General features: G+C 38.0%; 1 protein-coding gene across 15 annotated transcripts in view; it reads right to left on the minus strand.

Annotated features, from left to right (window-relative positions):
- Window positions 1–22,545, minus strand: part of KMT2C (lysine methyltransferase 2C) — a 306,019-nt gene that overhangs the window by 22,258 nt on the left and 261,216 nt on the right. For 12 of the 15 annotated variants that reach the window (XM_030826223.1, XM_030826214.1, XM_030826210.1 and 9 more), the window contains 8 exons: window positions 18,956–20,772; window positions 16,909–17,020; window positions 14,079–14,157; window positions 12,006–12,069; window positions 9,961–10,193; window positions 5,221–6,939; window positions 2,005–2,214; window positions 597–761 (listed from right to left, as the gene is read on the minus strand). In XM_030826223.1, coding sequence (XP_030682083.1) covers window positions 597–761; window positions 2,005–2,214; window positions 5,221–6,939; window positions 9,961–10,193; window positions 12,006–12,069; window positions 14,079–14,157; window positions 16,909–17,020; window positions 18,956–20,772 — 4,399 coding nt within the window. The remainder of the gene's footprint in view (window positions 1–596; window positions 762–2,004; window positions 2,215–5,220; window positions 6,940–9,960; window positions 10,194–12,005; window positions 12,070–14,078; window positions 14,158–16,908; window positions 17,021–18,955; window positions 20,773–22,545) is intronic. The other 3 variants (XM_030826221.1, XM_030826220.1, XM_030826212.1) reach the window with 2 other exon arrangements.

Consider the following 22,545-nt stretch of genomic DNA (forward strand, 5'->3'; position numbering starts at 1 on the left):
CTCATGGTGTGGTGGTGCATGCCTGTAGTCCCAGCTACTTGGTAGGTTGAGGCACTAGAATTGCTTGAATTTGGGAGGCAGAGATTGCAGTGAGCTGAGATTGCACCACTGCAATCTGGCCTGGGTGACAGAGCGAGACCCTGTCTCAAAAACGACAACAACAACAACAAAAAACCTACAATAGTCTAGGAATTAGTTGTAATTAATACCTAAATTATCACATAAGATAAACTTAAAATTGTTTAATTTCATTTTTCAAGGTAAAATACTACTTTTTTTAAATCCCCACCATTTACAATGATTTTTGAATTCATTTTAAGCGTTAATAAAGGTTTTAAGGAAATAAGGATTTCCACTACCATGGAAGTACATAATAGATATTTCTTGCAATTTGTATTCTTACCTATAAAAACAACTTCAAATGTTTATGCTAGAAATACTTCACCAGGTAAAATTTTAACCCTGTAGCTGAACTTAAGTTTTAATAAAACTTGGAAGAGTAGATGTAAACTAAATACAAAAACAAGACAAGCGCTATCAATTCTGACATGTTACCCAAAGATGAAGCAAGACAACACCTTGGCAGAGAAACATACCTTGTAGATCAACTGAGAATAGTAGTCCGAAACCCCTTCCAGGGTAGCACTGCCAAAAGTTCCTAGAAGTCGATTCCCACTATTAAATTGGCCACTGCCATAAGGAAGAAAGTGCGCAAAGTTCACTCCAATGATTGGTTCCATTAGAGGGAGCAGAGAGAGCTGCTATTAAAAAACACATTTAAGAGTAATGTACACGATAAAAGGAACTCAGTGTAGCTCAACTTTCTAAGACCCGAAGCAACTTTGTTGAATAAGGCTTCAGAAAAATGAGACTTAAAATTTTCAAGTAATCAAAATGCTGGAATAAGTGAGAGAGACTACAGACCTTTGAGACTTAAAAATAAGCTTTGTACTAAATGAATGCTGCCAGGCATCTAACAAGAAAAACATATTTCTTATCTATGCTCAGCAAGAACCGGGGCATAAACTGAGGCTGGGTACCACCAACAGCACTATTAGCAACTGTCTCCCACTTTCTGTAACAACTACAAAGGTGTAGAATAGAATTTACAATGCATTTCTTTGGATCCAGAGTCACAACAAAGTACTGAGGACAGATTTTTTTCTTGGTACTGAGACTACTCCTTATGAACATAAGAAAATCTTGACTATCACCTATCAATCCATTTGTATTACCGTAAATTTCAGATACCAATAGGATACGGTGCAATTCTGCTTGGAAAAAGTCTACTAGGTTCCTTGTCCAGATGTCTTTTAGCATTTGATCTCTCGTGTCCTTGAATTTTTTTTTTTTTTTTTTTTTGAGACAGAGTCTCATTCTGCCACCCAGGCTGGAGTGCAGTGGCACAATCTCGGCTCACTGCAACCTCCGCCATCCAGGCTCAAGCAATTCTCGTGCCTCAGCCTCCCAAGTAGCTGGGATTACAGGTGTGTGCCACCACACCCAGTAAATGTTTGTATTTTTAGTAGAGATGGGGTTTTGCCATGTTGGCCAAGCTCGTCTCGAACTCATGCCTCAAGTGATCCACCTGCCTCAGTCTCCCAAAGTGCTGGGATTACAGGCATGAGCCACTGCCCCCAGCCTATATCCGTGACTTTTTTTTTTTTTTTTTTTTTTTTTGAGACGGAGTCTCGCTCTGTCACCCAGGCTGGAGTGCAGTGGCGTGATCTTGGCTCACTGCAAGCTCCGCCTCCCGGGTTCACGCCATTCTCCTGCCTCAGCCTCTCCGAGTAGCTGGGACTACAGGAGCCCGCCACCACGCCCGGCTAATTTTTTTTTATTTTTTATTTTTAGTAGAGGCAGGGTTTCACCATGGTCTCGATCTCCTGACCTCGTGATCCGCCCGCCTCGGCCTCCCAAAGTGCTGGGATTACAAGTGTGAGCCACCGCGCCCAGCCTATCCGTGACTTTTAAAGGGGGCTGCTCTAAATGACTCACCCTCACCTGTTTCAAGTGGGTAAACGTGTCGGTGCTAGAGTACATAGCTTGTTTCTCCTCTTCGTCCTTTTTCCTTTTCTTTGAGCGAGGTGCTGCTTTCTCACCCGTCCTCTGAGTCCGTTTGCTTCGCTGTTTCTTGGTTTCACTTCCTCCATCTGTTTTTGGCAACTGGTTGCCACATCCAAAACCACCTTGCATTTGAGCCCCCAAAGTTTGCTAATGTAATTGGAAAGGGTAAAAAATAAGTGAACAATTTGCATATTTGGTTTTTAGTTCATGCTACTTCAGTGCCAAGCTATGACACATCATCCTAACATGGCACTAAAAGTTATTAAATAAGTAGGGAAGATAGAGTGGTGTCAAATGCTAGTTTTCCAAAAATATCATCCTTTTCTTCAAATGTTATTCTCAGGTATGGAAATCAGTAAGCTGCAAAGCTTGAGGAAAGAGCAGAACTCATTAGTAAGGCCACAGCCCTTTCTGGCAAAGCATTACCCCTCATGCTGACATCCCTGGGGCTGGGGAACCCCTTATTCCTGCTTACTGACTGCAGAAGGGAAGGAGATGCTTGTAGGTGGCTGTAGGAGCCTCTTCATAGTGGTCTTGGTGAGTTATTTTTGGTTCCCCTTAGGAACTAGTGAAATATGAGGTGTGCTCAAACAATTCACAGGCTCCAGAAAAGCTTTATAGCCTGTGCATCTTAGGTGAGAGAACAGACAGCACCAGACAACAATAAAAAGAAAAAACACCGGTTCTTCAAATTAGTTCACAACCATATTTGACTGAAAAATAATGGCCACATAAAGTCAATGGGAGAGAACCTAGATGATAACAAATAAACCTTTTATTTTTATCATTACAAAGTGAGAAGAAGCCAAGCCCTGAAAAGGCCTTTAAGGGTAGTCCTATCAATACCTTAAAATACAGGAATATTTTCAGGCTCCATTGTTTCTAAATTTAACAGCAATACTTTGCTATAGACAATTATAGTAGCTGAACTTACTGTAATGAATTCTGCATTGAATCTTTGGGGGTTCTGAAAATTAGTTTCCAGTTATACTCTAAATAGTTTAGCGCATGGATGGCAACATTTTTATGTAAAGAGCCAGATGGTAAATATTGTAAGCCTCTGTAGGCCATATAGCCCCTGGCATAATTACTCAACTCTGCCCTTGTACTTCAAAAGCAGCCATAAACAGTTCATAAATAAATGAGCTTGGCTGCGTTCATATAAAACTTTTAAAATTCACAGACAAATTTGAATTTTGTATAATTTTTATGTGTCACAAAATACTACTACTCTTCAGATTTTTTTCAACCATTTAAAAATGTAAAAGCCATTCTTAGCACATGGAGGGAGGCAAAAGCAGGCTCAGACTGCTCATCTCCAGGCTAGTTCTGTGGCTCTCAAGGGAAGTCTCCAGGGTGGCAAGAGCATCTAGAACTGGTTTAGAAATGCAGATTATCTGGTCCCACCCAGACTTACAGAATCAGAAACACTGGGGCTGGTGCCCAGCAATCTTGGTTTAACAAGCCCTCCTGGTGCTCCTCACATTTTAGTTTTGAGAATCACCTGCCTAGAGCAGTACTTCTCCCCCTTCAGATGCACAGGAATCACCTGGGGATCTTGTTAAGTCTCACATTCTGAGAAGCAGGTCTGTGGCGGGAGATTCTGCATGTGTTACAAAGCTCCCACCTGATGTGGATGCTGTGGATCCCCGAGGACTGCACTCTGAGTGGCAAGAATCTAAAAATTTCTTAATCATATATATATATATATCACTATATATAAATAAATATATCACTATATTTATTTATTTAAATCACACTTTAACTGGGGGGGGCTACTTTTTAAACTTGACATGTGGTTGTTCCCCATGCCATTAAACATTCTTATATAGCACAAATTTTAATATAAACATGCTCAAAATGTAGTCTACATCCTTCAAGGAGCTATTTAAATAATGTTGAGTGGTACAACAGAAATTGTTATGTGAGAACATGGGCATCAACACATATTTGAGATTGGGAGAGGTGAGAAAGGTATCTGGAAAAAGATGACTCAAGAACTGCGTTTCAAAAGATAAAAATATATTGGCCAGACATATATAAGAAGGGAGAACAGAACAGGCAAAAGCAGCAGCATGTGGTATACATAGAAGGGTAAAAAGACAGAAGGCTGCAAGTTATTCAGTACTCCTCAGGGTGTAAGATGTCTTGGAGAAAGAGGATGGAGATTGTGCTGGAGAGCTGCCTATATTTACTGGTGACAACTGTAAAAGCATAACCACTAAAATTTACAAAAATTACACAAATCTATCAAGTCAACACTCAATCTCTACTGAATGGTCAAAGACAAGAAAAAAGGCAACACTTGCAAAAAGATGAGCTTCATTAACAATCTTAAAATGAAAAAACTGGAAAACTAAATATACCACTCAACCCTTAATTAAAATATGAAAACGAAATCTAATTTGAGAAGCTCTCTAGGGACAGCTTTATGAATGCACTGGTAATGGCACTGTACCTTCTGAAAGATACACAGGCAAGAGCTATTAAGCAGACCAATTCCCATGACTCAGAAACTCCAGTTTTGGAACTATCTTAATGAAGTTAACTGAAATAAAGGGGAGGGATTGTTGTAAAGGTGTATTTACAAGTTAGCTCTTCATAGAAATGAAAAAAAAAGCATATAAATGTTAATAACACTGATAGAAAATTGATACATGGAAAACTACAAAATAGTATCTACATGTAACATTACATTAAGTATCAATACAACACTGTAACCACACAATAGCTTCCCAGTGTGGTATCCCTGAGTGCCAAGGGTATTAATAGGGGTGCATGGGCTATCCTCTACATTTTAAAGAGGTTAATGGAAATTAATCACTTATTTACAATAAAGTACATAGACATTTACTTACTTTGCTTTAGTCATATCAACTCAATGTGGTAATAACCAGTTGCTACACATCACGTTATATATGAAATGCAATACACGCCTTTGCTTTTTAAAAAATAGTAAACAAATTATTATTTAATAGTTTAGATATAAGTAAAAACATGGGTTCCAGAGAGGTAGAAATGACAAAATAAAAAATGGTCCTTTAGAATGAAAAGGTTGTAGAATAATGTGGAAATATAGTTGCTGGTACTAATCTGCTGTAAGTATAATTTAAAACAAAGAAAAAAGTTGTCGTTTTTATGATTTACACTTACCAGTCCTTCAGCTGGGTTCTGCTTCTCAACTAGTTTATTATCCTTTGTACAGTCATCTTCTGAACAAATACTGCCCTCAGGTTTTTGATTCAAAAGAGAAGATGACTTTTTATTTTTCAACAAGTGTTTCAGAAGCTCATTCCCTGAGTCTCCTTTGGCAGCAGGGGCCCCAACAGAATGGGGAGGACTCTGTGCTGAGGAGACAGGACAGGCTACAGCGTTTCCTTCTACCTTACTACCATTCTGTTCCTCCAATTTAGGCTCCTCTTGGCCTGGGCAGGACTCTGTCTCAGCCTTTTCCAATTTTATCTCTTCTGTTTTGGCAGGGGTTTCCATGGAGAGCTTATCTACTTCTGAATTTGCGTAAGTCTGTTGATTTGGAGTTGCTTGTGAGAAATCACTATTGGGCAGTTTGTTCTCTAATTCTGTACATAGCTGGCCTGCTGCCATATTGGGAGTGGATGGGCCGACTGGTTCCACCAACTCTTGGTCGGCTTGTTGAGGAAGCTCACTGGGTGTGCTCACTGCAGGAGTAGAGGTAGTTTCTGAGATGCTTGGAGTTGGTGGGGCAGTTATATCTGAATGGGGAGTTGATGGAGCCTTGGTGGATTCTGCATCATCATCTCTTTTCTTTTTTCTTGTTCTTTTCTTTTTCCCTTTTTCCTCTGGGATTATATCAGAATACAACTGAATGAGCGACTGGGTTGATCCCGGATAACTGGGTCCATGCGTTATAGTAGAATCTTGGCCACATGGGAGACTGTTATTAGCTACTGGAGGTGCTGCTGGTAAAGCAGGTGTAAAAGAAGGCCTCACCGGGGACTGCTGGAAGCTGGTCCCAGAAAGATTTCCATGTCCCTGCTTAACAGAAGAAAAATTTGGGCTTCCAACAGGGATTGATGGTGAATCAGGAACAAACGAAGGAGGTCCTACCTGCCTTCGCTCATTAGTCTGCATGAAAGTTTGGGTGGAGGGTGAATTAATTGATCCTTGTTGTATATTCTGCTGCTGTAAAACCTGCCCCATTTGCTGTTGGGGTTGTGGAGACTGCTGAAGGGGTCTTGGAGGTTGCATAAAATCACAAGGTAAGTCGGAACTGTAGAAGGGAATCTGGGACACAGATGTCCTACTACTACTTATCTCAGAGCCCACCAAGCCATGCTGCTCCATTTCCATCCTCTGCTGCAAAGCTCTTTGTCTATCTACCTCCTGCATGAGTTGGATCCGTTGTCTCTCTTGCTGTTCTCGTAAACGTTCCTTACGTTCTCGTTCTTGAAAACTTTCACTAAAGGGATTGTTGTCATCAAATTCTACCCGAGGTGGTGGTCCACTCTGTGGATTTGCATTTGAGACTGTCCCTGGGGCTGGTGTACAAGTTTTTATTGGTAATTGGGCAATTGGGGGCTGAATTCTAGAAGGATTGAGGGACAGGTGGGCAGAAGCACTGTTGGGTTGCCATCCAGGTAAACTGGGCATTCTAACAGGGCTAGTATGGCCAGAAATAACTGTTGTGTGCTGCTGGTGCTGAAGCTGCTGTGGCACCATGGGAAAGGCGGGTTGGCTCATGGTGGGTTGAGTGGCACCTGGAATTAGGGGTGGCTGGGGCTGGACACTGGGCATCATGGTAGGTGGGGCCATCGCACATTGCTGCTGCTGTTGCTGCTGTTTGATCCGATAATCTTCAATCAATTCAGCATGTTCTTTCTGTTGTTTACGAATCTGGAATAACAAAATGCATCATTACTCATTTATATACAGCATAGGTACTGAAGTAAAACACTGGCTGATGACTTTGATGGAGGTTACACAGAGGGCAGTTTGGCCCTGTAGAAGCAAACATATTTTGCTTGGGTAACTGCAAAAGTCACAAAAAAACTGAATTGATAAGCCTTAACTAATGACTGTCAATCTCTTTAACAATAGGATTTTTATAAAGTTATCTGTAAAAGTGCTTCACATATGAAATATCAAAAATGGTTATTAAAATCTTATGGTGAAACTCATATATACTATTTATACTATACATAAAAAATATACAATAAAAAAAGGTTACACAAGTAGATAATTTTGATGTCCTAGAAATTACATTAATATACAATGTCAGAATAACAGACTTAAACTTGAACCATTTAAATGTTAAGATTTCATTTCTTAAATATATAAATTGTACAACATTTTAAGACAAGATGAATTACCAGCACGAATATCACACCCCCTGCCCAGGTTAAAAAGACTAAATTTGTTGAACACTTTCAATTTAATGGCTAACACTCAAATTACAATTTCTGAAACCTATACAAGCTCTAAGGCAGTATTTTGAATAGTCTGTAAATAGTCTCTTAATATAATGGCTGACTAGTATCAATTCATTCATTCCAAAAACCTTTGTGTCCCAATGTACTCAATACTACAGACCAGATATCAATCAAGACGCAATCTATGTTCTGGAGGACCTCACCATCTCATTCAGCAAGCTAGGGAAAGAAGGAATGCAAAAGGATGTGTATATCTTTCAATATCATTCAATTTTTAGATAAATATTATGCTAATATACTAAACCCAGGAGTTCTAATAGTTTTTCAAACTATTTTCTTGGGTTTCCCAGGTAGACTAATATTTTCTGCAAATAATCGTGTTTGATCTCTTCTTCGACAGTTGTGTAACTCCTATTTTCTTATTTTTCCTGGCCAGTTTACTGATTAGAACTGAGAAATTACCATTGGTTGGTGAAGTAGTAAGAAAGTACAGAAAGCACCCACAACAGTATCTGGGATATATAAGGTGGTCATCCATGTCTTTCCCATGATATTTTATAATACTTTTTAAAACATTACCATCAACTGCTTATCTTAATAAGATTATACTGGATCTTTGGCAACTATGTAATAGATGATGTATCCCATTTTTCAAGTATTAGTTTCTAAATAGGATTAGATCCATGGATATGCAAAAATTAGGCCCTCATCAAAAGACTTTGTACAAATATGCCAGAAGGCAATTAAAGTGCTAAAAAAAAATATACTTTATTAAACATATCTTTACAAGAATATTAACCCACAGTAAACATGAACCCAGAGAGCAGATTTAAAGAGAAAAGAAACCTTTCATTCTGGAATAATCCTAGTTTTAAACAATTGGAATTATAATCACCTTATTGTTGGTATGTTATCATGGTAGCTGTGGTTTGAAGATAAGACACTTGAGTCCAAATCCCTAATCTAATAGCTATACGCAAACATGTACAGTGAGGTATTTTTTGGGATTTTTTGGTTTTGTTTTGTTTTGTTTTTGAGACAGAGTTTTGCTCTTGTTGCCCAGGCTGGAGTGCAGTGGTACAATCTCGGCTCACTGCAGCCTCCAACTCCCAGGTTCAAGCAATTCTCCTGCTTCAACCTCCCAAGCAGCTGGGATTACAGGCACCTGCCACCATGCCTGGCTAACTTTTTGTATTTTTAGTAGAGACGGGTTTTGCCATGTTGGCCAGGCTGGTCTCGAACTCCTGGCCTCAGGTGATCCACCCGCCTTGGCTTCCCAAAGTGCTGGGATTACAGGCGTGAGCCACCGTGCCTGGCCACATGTACCCAGTGTTTATAACCTCTACAATGAATCAGTTTGTAAAATGGGGATAATACTAACTCCTTCAGAAAGATGTAGTTAAGACAACGTAAATGGAAGTGCTTCCTACAGTGTTCATTATAGAGTACTCACATTTTTTTTTTTTTTTTTTTTTTTTTTTTGAGATGGAGTCTCACTTTGTCGCCAGGCTGGAGTACAGTGGTGCAAGCTCGGCTCACCACAACCTCTGACTCCTTGGTTCAAGGGATTCTCCTGCCTCAGCCTCCCAAATAGCTGGGATTACAGGCACACGCCACCATACTTAGCTAATTTTTGTATTTTTAGTAGAGACAGGGTTTCACCATGTTGGCCAGGCTGGTCTCAAACTCCTGACCTCAAGTGATCCACCCACCTCGGCCTCCCAAAGTGCTGGAATTACAGGTATGAACCACCACGCCTGGCCTGAACCTAAGTTTTTAATTTACTTGGGTAAATATACCTAGGAGTTGGCTCTGAACCCATTTTGTACACTACTATTATTTTATTTTAAATAAAATTTTTACATGTTTCTTCTTTTCCAGTATATTATTCAGTTTAAAGATTCTGATAAACATCTGGTTTATAATAGAAGATAATGGCAAAATGATTTCATTTTTCTGCAACAGTCCTTCACATAAGGTACACCAGTGTATTTTAAGACAAAAACATTAAGAAATAATAATAATATCAACTCCAAGTAAACAACAATACTCCCTGGGCCCCCAATTCTTATTCCAAACTAAACCCAGTGTCTCCCCATGAGCTCCGTCCTCAGTTCAGTTGAATATTCTCAATGATGTATAACAGTAACATGGTCTTTGCAGTGATTTCTTAGTGCAGAAAAAATAACGTCTCCAACTATACCAAGGTTGAAAATAGTTCTTCGAAGTTGAAATTATGAGACTCAATCTCTTTTGTGTCAGTTATTTAGTATGTGCTGTGACCATCACTCTAAGTAAAAGGCTGGAGCTGTTATGGCTGCAATTACTAAGAGGTCTCAGAGCTGTCACTTTTTGGCAATGTACTTTTAATGCCATTTAATACTAGTCAAAAAAAATCACTAGTCAAAATCACTAATGAACGACACACCAAAACATTCTACTCATTAATTGTTGGTAGTTTCTATTTTGCAAACCTATTTATTACCTGTTCTAGCTGTTTCTGAACCATGCTTTGCTGTTCAGTAACATGCTTGAGTTGTTCTGCATCTTCCTCTGGAAATTCACGCCCAGCTTTCTTGGCAGTACGTTGTTTAGCTGAAAGGGCCTTCTTAGATTTTCTGTGAGCACCAATTTGTTCTTCAAGATACTTCTGCTGCATTTGAAGCAGCTGTTGGGTCTCCTGGAGCCACTCTTCATACTGCTTACGCTGTGAATCATCTGAGGAAAAATTTAAATTCAGTTGTGTTAATTTTCTAAAGAGTCTAACATTGTAAGTTACACAAATCTATTTTGTAAGGAAGTAGTTTCACCATGACCACATAATAGGAAATTTGAAAACACAATACTAAATATTAGACCATTATGTAATGATAAAATATCAGATTTTAGAAAAACATTTAATTGAGAAAGCCAGAGAATGCACATTCTTGAGATACTGGTTAACTTAGCACTTATAAATATTACAAATCCAATCTTGGAAAAGCAGAAGACTTATGTAATGAAATTCTCTTTTTTTACTAAACAAATTCTCTAACCCACAAGCCAAACTACATACTAAGGTATACATGCATTTTATGAATACGACTTTACAGATTTTGAAGAGACAAAGACATATCCCATTAAGGTCTAGTGCATAGACTAGGAAATCACTTCCCATGTTAATTTTCCTGAGTTTATAAGTTCTTTCCTATTTCTTAATAATGAAAAAATATCCTAAACAGAGAGAAAGGGAACCCAGAATGTTTTAGAATGGAATAATTTAAAGTCTATGACTTATAAAGGAAATCCAAAACTTGAAAACATTGGTAATTATTATTCTGTAGTTTCTATTTTTTAAAATAAGGGGAGGGAATAGTTAACCAAGCAAAACATTTTCTACTTTTACAACTGCCATTAATTCTCCCCAAATGGCTCTATCTCTTCATTTTGTACCAATATTCTCTTCTTTATTCTTAAAGGGCACTTTACTTCATTGATACCCAGTCCAAGGGGAAAAAAAAAAGCCATCGTATGTAGTGAAATTCTGAATATACCTTTTTGACTCACTACAAGACAAAGAAATGAATAAATACATTTCTAAGAAGGACATTCGCTGAAAATAACATCAATGATAACAGAATATTGTCATACATTAAGAATCCAACCAAAGCCAATGGGCACAATAAAGCCAGAAAAAGCCAGTTGGTATAGTTCTTTACTTGTTTTTAATGCAAATATGTATTCAAATTATAGTAACAATTAATGTAGGGGGAATTTCAAAAGGTCAGACTTTGGGTTGTTCCTAAACCCAGAAGTTCCAGTACATGTATGAACTTGAAATCTAGTCTACTAAATTTGAAGGGCATTTTTTAAGAACAGGCTTTTTCACAAGATTTCAGAAGTTCTGCTTCTGGTAGAATGAGACCTACCGCAAGGAAAGCCTTTCTGGTTTCTGGAACCAGGAGAGCAGAGGTGAGCAAAATGAAAAATAATGGTGAAAAAAAAGTTAGCTAAACAGTCTGAAGATTTCAGAAAGGTTCAGTTTGGGGAGAACTTTAAACTCTATCCTGAACCACCTTGGGACCCCTGCAGATAACTAGAAAGGATTCAGGGGCACCCTGCATACCTGACCTTTACACCATGCTGCTAACCCAACTTATTGCTAAGTATAATCCCTTTGTTTTTCCCATTTAGTGTCCTTGTCACTTAGAAAGACAGTTCTTAGAGCAAAACGTGGTTTAATTCTATAGACTGTAAAGTGCCCAATCTGTATACAAAAACAGCAACAACAATACTGAAGAGAATGGGGAAGATGGTTTTTCTATACTAAAATATTTTTCTGTAACTATAATTCTTCATGCATAGTGAAAAAAGCAATGAAAACACACGCCTTGAAGAAGAGTTGCCTAATAGGGCAGTGATGTTTAATAAGACAGGAGGGCACCTGGGCTTGAACTGGTATACCTACACTCACTTCAGGTTTAGAACAGCACACATAGAGTGCAGACAAGCAATCCCCAGAAAACATTAACTTATTAGATTTATACTTACTGACAAAGCCTGGACCAAAATTTGGAGGATTAGGCCTAGAAATCTGATGTGTTATACTGCCATCCTAAAATAAGTAAAATTTACAAATATGTTTATTCCACATTTCAGTTAAAGGGGGGAAAAAAACTTTAAAAGAAAGAAAAAGAAATGGAAGAAAAAAACCTTTAATTTCTTAAGATATCTTTTAAAGGTTTTTTATAAAAAGTAGAATGAATTTAGTGGTGGCAACCTAATTCTGAATTCTTATTACTATCTCTGAACTACTATATTGTCTAGATTTTGGCTGAAAACAATTATGCTTGAAGTAAACGATTATTCATCAGAAATACAATACAGGGCAAATCAATTACGGCTAATACTAAGCGAGAGATCCATATAAAAAATCTCACTTTTTGATGAAGTTTACCTGGTTTCTTCTTCAATCAAACACAAGTTCCAGATTGACTAAATGCCACTCCACAGCATGGTTATTTATAACAAAAACTAATGTCTCTAACATGCACAAATATAAAAGAAAAATACGTTAATAAAAATATTAGTCTTATTTTCTACACACACCTGTAGTCCTGACTACTTGGGAGGCTGAGGTGGTAGGATTGCTTGAGCCCAGGTGTTTGAGGCCAGCCTGGGCAACACAGCAAGATCCTGTTCCCAAAAAAAAATAAAAAAAAAAAATAAGTAAATAAAAAGTATTTAATTCGTTTTATTTTCAAATTAAGTCTTATTTCTTCCAGGTGACTGAACAAGCAGTTATTAATCTCACAAGTCCCTGATAATCACCTAACAAATTAATGTTGAAAAATGTTTATCCAGTTGTCACAAGTTCTCCTTAGCATGAGCTGTATACAAGGTAATAATTATAAACGTATACTAGCAGCCAGAATGTATTGTGTGCAATTTTCACAATACTACAAAGCAGTTAACATTTGACATATTAAAAAACAAGAGGCTAAAGAATTTGCCCAAAGCTGCACAGTAAATTCATAGTGGAACTATAATTTCTTTAAAAAACTCAGCTATAAAGGCTATGCTTTTCCCATTACATCAAATGGCTTCTGTTTCCTCTTTTAATGAGAATATAATTATCAGCATAATAAATCTAAAGCATAACTGGCAGGGCAAGGAAGAAAACAGGACATATGTTATAGCAGGTAGCTCCCTTTCTAAAAAAAAATCATTGACAAAAATACTACATGAGTTTTACTTCCCCAGATACTGCTTGATATTACATTAAGAATATAGCATATCTTTCAACAAGGATGGGAAGAAAAAAGGAAAAAACAAATAGAGCATACCGTTTTCTAGTTGCTTTGTCTGAGACGAAGTCTCGCTCTGTCACCCAAGCTGGGGTGCAGTGGCGTGATCTCGGCTCACTGCAACCTCTGCCTCCCTGGTTCAAGCGATTCTCCTGCCTCAGCCTCCCAAGTAGCTGGGACTATAGGTGCGCGACACCACGCCTGACTAATTTTTGTACTTTTAGTAGAGACGGGGTTTCACTATGTTGGTCAAGCTGGTCTCAAACTGCTGACTTCATAATTTGCCCATCTCGGCCTCCCAAAGTGCTGGGATTAGAGGCATGAGCCACGGTGCTCAGCCATTTTCTAGTATTTATAGAAGTTTTACATTTTAAATATAATGAGTTTAATTCTAAAATGCAGGACATGAAAATGTCCTTCTAGAGTTAAAAATAAGTAAATAAAAGTAAAACCAAAAGTCCTGAGCATTTGGTTTTGCCATCAAGTGACTTTTTACCCTTAAGTATATACATCCTTTTCAGAAATCACAGCCAATTTTTTTAACCCTAATTTGTCTTTTGTTTAAAATGCAGTAAAATGTCTTTTTGGTTACTTTCGGCTGTGCTGATATGTCTTGGCAGTCTTCTCAGGCTACTATTTAGGTTGGTGAAAAAGTAATTGCGGTTTTTGCCACTGGCAAATGGTGTATGGTGAAATCCGCAATTACTTCTGCACAAACCTAATACTACTCTCTAGCAGGGGCCTTACTCTAAAGCATGAGTTTGCTGGGAAACAGAAAAGCGTACATTCTAGAGTGACTCATTATAGGCAGTGTTACCTGAGGAATGGCCTGTGGTCCGAGGTTCTGTCCTTCACTGTTCTGTGTTCCAGTTACCGCCTGGCCCATAAAAGGGAATCTGTCAAAACAGGGTACACAAGTATCAAATGATGAGCGTTTAGAAATTATTAATATTAATTAAAAACTGTATTAGGTGCTTAACAGTTTTCTCTTCCAGAGAAGAATAGTGGCAATTTCTTCCTCATCAAAACACTAAAGCCCTACCTTTCAGGTACTGAGCAGATGTGACCCTCACTGTAATTCTAAAGTGTGTGCTCTTAGCACCCTCATGTTACTTATGATGAAAGTAAGATTCAGAGGTATTCCATAACCTTCCCCACAAGGACTAGTAGGGCTGCAATAAGAAGCCAGCTAGACTGACTCTAGAGGTTTTACTCTCTATTATGTGCCTCACTCCACCTTACGATAAAATGAATTCAAGCCTTCAGAATAAAAATAAGTTGATTTAGTTTTATAACACAAACTCTAAGGAAATGTTTTCTCATTCCAGTCTTTATTAAAAACTAACTGAGACCTTAGTTATTCTATATTCTAAAACAAAAGACATTTCCCAATTTAAGAATTTTCATACATTTTCATACATTTCTCTATCTAATGTTAAAGCAAATCAAAAACTGACGACTGACCGAGATCAGTCTGCATGGTTAAATGTGTTTAGAGAAATGTTACTCATTCTAATTAAAACTATAAAAACTTCACAGAAGCATTACTGCTTACATGAAAATATTTCCTCTAGCATTATCAAATGCTTTAATATATCAAGATAGACATACAATTTTCAAAATGTATTCCAAATGCTGTATATTACTATTTAAGTACTACTAGGATGTAGAATATGTTTTTAAATTTTTACTCAGGTTTTTCATTCATCTGTCACCCTACCCTCTGCTACAGGTCTGGTCTAAATGATCTTCTTATCTGAATATCACACATGGTCTATCATCCTAACTCAACATATCACTTCCATTTCTACAAAGCAGTCAGTAGAATAGTAAGCCATAATACATGACTAATGTATCTAACCGGCAGACACATGATGCTAAAAGAGCATCAGATGCTGAAAGGCCTCAAATTCTGAGGTCCATATTTAAAACTAAGTGCTGGTGGGGTGCAGTGGCTCATGCCTGTAATTCCAGCCCTTTGGGAGGCCGAGGCAGGTAGATCACCTGAGGTCAGGAGTTCAAGACCAGCCTTACCAACATGGTGAAACCCTGTCTCTACTAAAAATACAAAAATTAGCTGGGCATGGTGGCACGTGCCTATAATCCCAGCTACTCCAGAGGCTGATGCAGGAGAATCGCTTGAACCTCGGAGGTGAAGGCTGCAGTGAGCCAAGATCACGCCATTGCACTCTATCCTGGGCAACAAGAGCAAAACTCCATCTCAGAAACAAAAACAAAAACAAAACTAAGTGGTAAACAAAACTCAGCATTTCCTTGTTTTGAATATACATAGAAACTACAATATTATTAGCAGTACCACGACTATCACCAATAAAAGACATTATTTTCCTATCAAGTGTTGCAGGCACCTAATAGATTAGTTATGTTCATCATTACTTTCAAATTACGGTTTATTTCTAAATTTGTTAATATTTTAAGGAGCACATATACCATAAATTTAATTATATTTTAATAACTATATTTCAAGTATAATCATTTCCTTTGTAATACTATGTTTTAAATTTTCTGCATATAAAACATTCTGAGAATTTCAAAGGCTTCACTGGAATCCAAAAAGATTCAAGACATAAAACAGGAACCTCTATGATAAGAGAAATAGTGTTAATAAATATTGCTCAATAATGAAAATCATTAGAAACCACTATCTCTACTTCAATCTCAAAAATGCTTCTTAACCATGTCCAAAGTATCTCAACAATTGAGAAGAACCTATACCCTTAAGAATTCAAATTTCTTTGAAATATATACATCTTAAATTCGTGCAAATTTTATAGTCAATTCTATAATCATCCGTATTTTTTATGTAAAAGTTTTTCAAGAAGATAATTAGACTAAATTAAGGCTCTACGCTTACTTTATTGACAGAGGTTCTCATATAGTAATACACATAAGACTCATTCATGATACTTGCTAAGGCAACCATCTCCAGATATTCTTATTTAGTAGGTCTGCAGTAGAGCAAAATAATCTGCATTTAAAAAAAAATTACCCCACAATTCTCATGGTGGTCCATGATCAAAATTTAAGAAACAGTGCCCTGTGGTTAATAACCCTTAGAAGGCATAATTTCAAAAATTCAGATACTGAAATAACCCCTATTGTCTTCTTTAATGCATCATTTCTGTTTTTCTTCTAAGAGAGAAAAGACAAACTCTGTAACTCCTAACTTCCAACTGTCCTCTTATCTATTCCTTGTAACTTTCTTTTTCTGATTCAAAACCGGTTTGGGAACATTTTATTTTAGAACTGAATTTATAATTGCTTTAATCACTTAGTGTCTTAACTGAAAAAAATCTTAGATAACATCAACAATTCTAAAGGTATTTAAAAGAGCACAGACTTAAATACTTTGACTTATCAGGAAATCCAATCTTCCAAATCTTTTTAAGATGTTTTACATTTACCATCCTTGAGACTAATGCTCTTAAACTGGTTCTTACACTAATTTCTTAAATTGGTACAGCATTTTATATCTGATCATATCAACCTGATGCCATGACAACTTAAATAGTATTGTTCATTCCTAGAACAAGGGCTTTCAATTTTCTGTATGTTTTTTCTAAAAACTAGTAATGATTTCATGAATGTCTAGATATCCAGTAAAAACAAGCAGCCCCTCCACCTACCTGCTCATCACCATTGGTGGCATGCCCAGATTGTTTTGTGCCATCACTTTATTTATGCCTTTAAGGGCCACCATTTTGGCTTTCATTATAGGATCTGTAATTGCATCAAAATCTAGAAAAGAAATATAAAGTTACTTATTTCATAGTAATTAGTTCAAGGTACACTAAGAAGTAATTCAAATATTACAAGCTCTTAAACTTTATTTAATAATCATTACAGATTTCTGAGATGGCAACCTTATGCTGGGTTTAATCACATCTCAGTAGTCCTTAATTGAATCATGCTTTAATACCTTAGTCCTGCAGGAATTAAAACAAAAAGTCAAGTTTAAGGGAGATTATAAGCAATAATCTAAAGCAATGCAATTAATTCTCTTTCATACAAACTTTTGCAGTGCTAATCAGAATGGCTTCTTTAGTAAATATAACATCACAAATAAGAATTTGCAATACTAAGGAATTCTACTAAATTAGTTATCACTCTTAAAAGAAAAATGCACCAATTTCTTAAGGGTATACCCTCACAATAAGAAGCTACTAAGAAAAAACCTATTTGCATCTAAATGAAAAAAAGGGAACAAATTGATGAAATTGGGGATATATAAAATGGAATGTCAGTTTTCTTATTTAGAATAAGGCACACTGCTTAGACACGTGCCCTTTGATTGCTAATTCTTATTCTTAGAGGCACTGAGGCATTCTGACTGCATTGCTTTTGTTGTTTTTAGAATCAGTAAACCATTAGAAATAAGTTAAAGAGGTTTATATAGCAAAAAATCGCCAAGCATTTGTCATACACAAAAGGACAGTAAGAAGCTTTATTTCCATCATAATATTCTCAAATTCATCCTTCCATGACTGAAAACATATGGCAACAATGGTTGGAATGTAGGAACTAAGAAGACAACTAGTTTCTATTAAACAATTCCATAAATAATAGAATTGAGGGAAGTTTGTATCTCAGTTTTGAATCAATTTACCTGGAAAGAATCTAAAACTCTTCATTGCTTTCATTTTTTTTTTTTGAGACAGAGTCTCGCTCTGTCCCCCAGGCTGGAGTGCAATGGCGCGATCTCGCCTCACTGCAACTTCCGCCTCCCGGGTTCACACCATTCTCCTGCCTCTGTCTCCCGAATAGCTGGGACTACAGGCGCACGCTGCTATGCTCAGCTAATTTTTGTATTTTTTTTTAATTATTATACTTTAAATTCTGGGATAATTGTGCAGAATGTGCTGGTTTGTTACATAGGTATACACATGCCATGGTGGTCTGCTGCACCCATCAACCCGTTATCTACATTAGGTATTTCTCCTAATGCTATCTGTCCCCTAGTCCCCCACCCCACGACAGGCCCCGGTGTGTGATGCTCCCCTCCCTGTGTCCATGTGTTCTCATTGTTCAACTCCCACTTACGCGTGAGAACACACAGTGTATGGTTTTCTGTTCCTGCAATAGTTTGCTGAGAATGATGGTTTCCAGCTTCATCCATGTCCTGTGTTGCCCAGGCTGGTCTGGAACTCCTGAGCTGAGGCAATCTGTCTGCCTCGGCCTCCCAAAGTGCTAGGATTAAAGGCGTGAGCCACTGTGCCCAGCCAACTGCTTTCATTTTAAAGCTCAAGGAGGGCCAGGCCACCGCTCACGCCTGTAATCCCAGCACTTTGGAGGCCAAAGCAGGCGGATCACCTGAGGTCAGGAGTTTGAGACCAGCCTGGCCAACATGGTGAAACCCCGCACTTCTACTAAAAATACAAAAATTAGCCAGGCATGGTGGTGCATGTCTGTAGTCCCAGCTACTCGGGAGGCTGAGGCAGGAGAATCACTTGAACCTGGGAGGTGGAGGATGCAGTGAGCCGAGATCACACCACTACACTCCATCTTGGGTGACACAGTGAGACTCTGTCACAAAACAAAAAAACCCCTCAAGGAGGAATAGAAAAACTCAGTGCTCTATTCCAACTGTAATTCTAATAATAAAATCTTATAAGCATATTGCATGCCACTCTAATACCCATAGTAATATATGTTGAGACTCAAGAAAACTCCTACCAATATTAGGGAAGAATGGTTCTGATCGCTGACGAATCATGGCTTGCATCTGTCTTTGCTGCTGCTGTTCTTGCCTTTCTTGATCCAAAAGATCCTGTAGAAGTAGAGGCTGTTCTTCTAGAAGAAGGGGCCTCTCTCTACTCTGCTGTGCTAATGTTTGAGGAATCATTAGCTGTTGGGGTCCAGACATGCTACTGGTACCAGACTGACTTGCTAGAGGCCCAGTTTGAGTTGTAGGTTTTCCTGTCCCCAAATTGTGGTTAACTGTTGACTGACCTGGAATGAATCCTGGATTTACCTGCACACCCTGAGAAAAAACATGGTTTACCCTAGAGACTACTGTTACATTAGAATTCAAGGTATTATCCAAAACATGGCCAGGCGGTGCTATTAAAGGAGGCAAACTTGACACATGATTGGATGGTGAGGCCGGCAGAGTTGGTGGTGGAGACCCCAATGGCCCAATGTCTGAATTATCAGATTTCTCATTAGCAAGTAAACTTGAGAGAACTGGAGTTGATCCAGTTATGCCACAAGAGTTTATTACATCTTGAGCAGGTAGTTGAGTGGATGCTTGAATGACATTTGCACCAGGGCCAGCAGTTTCTCGATTGGTTCTTTTCTCAAATAGATCTGGATCACAAGGATGCAAAGAAGTCTTTTCTCCATCATTTAGGTCTGAGTGAGCAGAAGCCTGTGAGCAAGGAGTGTCAACATTATCTTTATTCTCATCACTTTTTTCAATTTCACATTTGGATTCCACCTTAGAATTTGGAGACAGTACTTCCGTTTTTACCTCATTGGTAACAGTGGATTTTTTCTGTGGTGAATGTTTATCAGAGAGAACCAGAGTTTTGTCTTCTTGTTCCTTTTTTTTTGGTTCAACAGATACACACTGATTATCTAACTTTTCATCAATTGGAAGGTCTAGTTCCTCATTAAACATGCTTTTCTTATCTCCCAGGTCAAGTTCTGGATCTGTATATGCAATGATATCAAACTCTCCTGACCTTAAGAGGTCATCCAGGTTGGGATCATTGGTTTCCAAATTATCTAAAGTATCCAATTCAACTACCTTGCCATCCTCTGTATCTAAATTTAAGTTTTCAAGATCTTCATCATCTAAGTCTTTGACTTCAACCCCCTCAAGGTCTTTAACATCCAGTTCTTTCACAGAAGGGTCGTCAGAATCAAGTTTTTCTTCTAGACCATCAGAAGGTTGGGTGGTTATCTGTAAATTATCAGACGTTGTTTCAGATGGTACAGATGTTGACAAAGGAGCTTCTGAAAATTCACCACCTAGTGGATGGTTCAAAGTCCTCATGACCATAGAAGATGAATGGACAGAATGACCTTGCTCTTGTTGAGATGGTGGCACTTGTTCCAAATCTGGGTGCACAGGTAGCTGATTAGGTAGACCCTGGGGAGGTCGTCTCATGGGCTCTGTGTGTCTAGGGCCTGGAAAGTCTGGCCGGGGAATGAAGTTTCCATGTCTCAGATTAGAAGATGCCTCTACAACGCTGCCAGGTGGAGTGCTGAAAGGCAGCCGTTGCCTTCCGTCAGGAGCCCTATGTCTCAGTTCAATATATGCTTGGCCCAGTATGTTGTGCTGCTGAACTGGCAAGCTCTGTGGTGAAAAATGCTGAGGAAGTCCAACTGGATTATTCATTTGTGAGTTATTTGAAGGCCTAGGCATATCTACAGATATTGATCTTCTTAGCTGTGGAGAAACTCCAGATCCCTGTATTTGTTGAGGAGGCACAAGGAAGCGCTCTTGACTCGGCATGGTACCATGACTACCTCCTGGAAATCCAAATCTTTATTTAAAAAAAAAAAAAAAAAAAAAAAAAAAGCAAATAGGTATTATGTTAAATTTAGAGTTAAGTTGAAAAAAAGAAAAGTTTTCAAGTAAACTGTACATACAAAATGTTGCCAAATACAATGACTTACAAAAGCAAAGCAATCACCATTAAAAAGTATTTACAGGTATTCATATGCAAGTAAGATTTTGCTAAGAATCCTATAATGAACACCGTATCTGAGCTCTAAAGGCTTAAGATTTAACAGATAACAAAAATGAAGACAAAGGAATCACCACCAAGCAGATGAAATCAATTGTTTAGAGATAAGAACAATACTACTGGAGTTTTTCAGGAAGAGTTTCTTCTATCTATATTTAGGGAGGTTTGATGGAGGAAGCTGATTTGGGGAGGATGTTTGAATGAAGATAGGTCTTCATACCTATTGAGGGACTCACAGGCCTCAGTACATGAGACTACAAAGGCACAGGTTTGATGACGGGATAGACTAAACTTACAGTCAGAGAAAAAGACGAGTAGGCCTCATCTATAAAGATTAAGTAAATGAATAAATTGTTGGACTATTTTATATTGTACTTCCTTCTAGACAGGATTACAGGCAACTTACACAGAATACAAAGCATAGCAAGAGGCATAAATTATAACAAGGTGGAAGATAAAACGGAAATTAAGAGTAAGATTACAGGCAACTTACACAGAATATAAAATGTAGCAAGAGGCATAAATTACAACTAAGGTAGAAGAAAAGGAAACTAAAAGAATATAACATGGAGGTAGATATAAGACTAAAAGACATAAAACTAAAAAGCATATCTTAAAGAACTATTTCCTTATTATAACTAGGGCATAGGTTTGGCTTTGACTTTAGCCACTTTGAAAAAGGAAACATTCTTATAATTCATCACCACTAACTTACAACCCTATCTCACCATGGAAAGTTCCTAAAGGGAAAGTCCTTTCAGTTTGGAAATCTCTAAAATTTATTATTATTATTATTTTTTAAATTGAGACAGAGTCTTGTTCTGTCTCCCAGGCTGGAGTGCAGTGGCATGACCTCGGCTCACTGCAACCTCCGCCTCCTGGGTTCAAGCGATCCTTTTGTCTCAGCCTCCTGAGTAGCTGCAAATACAGGTGCGGTGCATGCCGCCATGGCCAGCAAATTTTTGTATTTTTACTAGACGCAGGGTTTTACCATGTTGGCCAGGTTGGTCTCAAACTCCTGACCTCAAGTGATCCGCCCACCTCGGCCTCCCAAAGTACTGGGATTACAGGCCTGAGCCACTACGCCCAGCCTAAAATTAATTTAGAATGTAAAGTTAAAAGGTAGAAATTTGGAGAAAGGACAAGTCTTAACACATTGCAGGAGGCTTTGCCTACACAGAATAGCTACATTTTGAGGATGTCATATGATAAACTACATCATTAAGTGTGCAAGGTAATGCTAACACAGTTAATACTTAAAAACAAAGGTAATGTTTTCAGAGTCTGTAGAGTTCTTAGAGGGGGAAAAAAATGTCTATGACCTCTCATTAGCAGACAATAGCTGATTATATATATTTCAAAGGTGAGAAAGAAGTAGAAAGCAGTAACAGCTTCCTGATTAATACTAACTTCATTTGTCTATTTCTTTTTAAAAAATTTTAAATTTGTTTAAGAGGTTGGCTGGGGGGTCTCACTATATTGCCCAGGCTGGTCTCAAACTCCTAGCCTCAGGCAATCCTCCTGCCTCAGCCAGCAGCTAGGATTATAGGCACAAGCCACCACACCCAG

This window comes from Nomascus leucogenys, chromosome 13 (assembly GCF_006542625.1).
Source record: "Nomascus leucogenys isolate Asia chromosome 13, Asia_NLE_v1, whole genome shotgun sequence".
Taxonomy (NCBI): Eukaryota; Metazoa; Chordata; class Mammalia; order Primates; family Hylobatidae; genus Nomascus; species Nomascus leucogenys.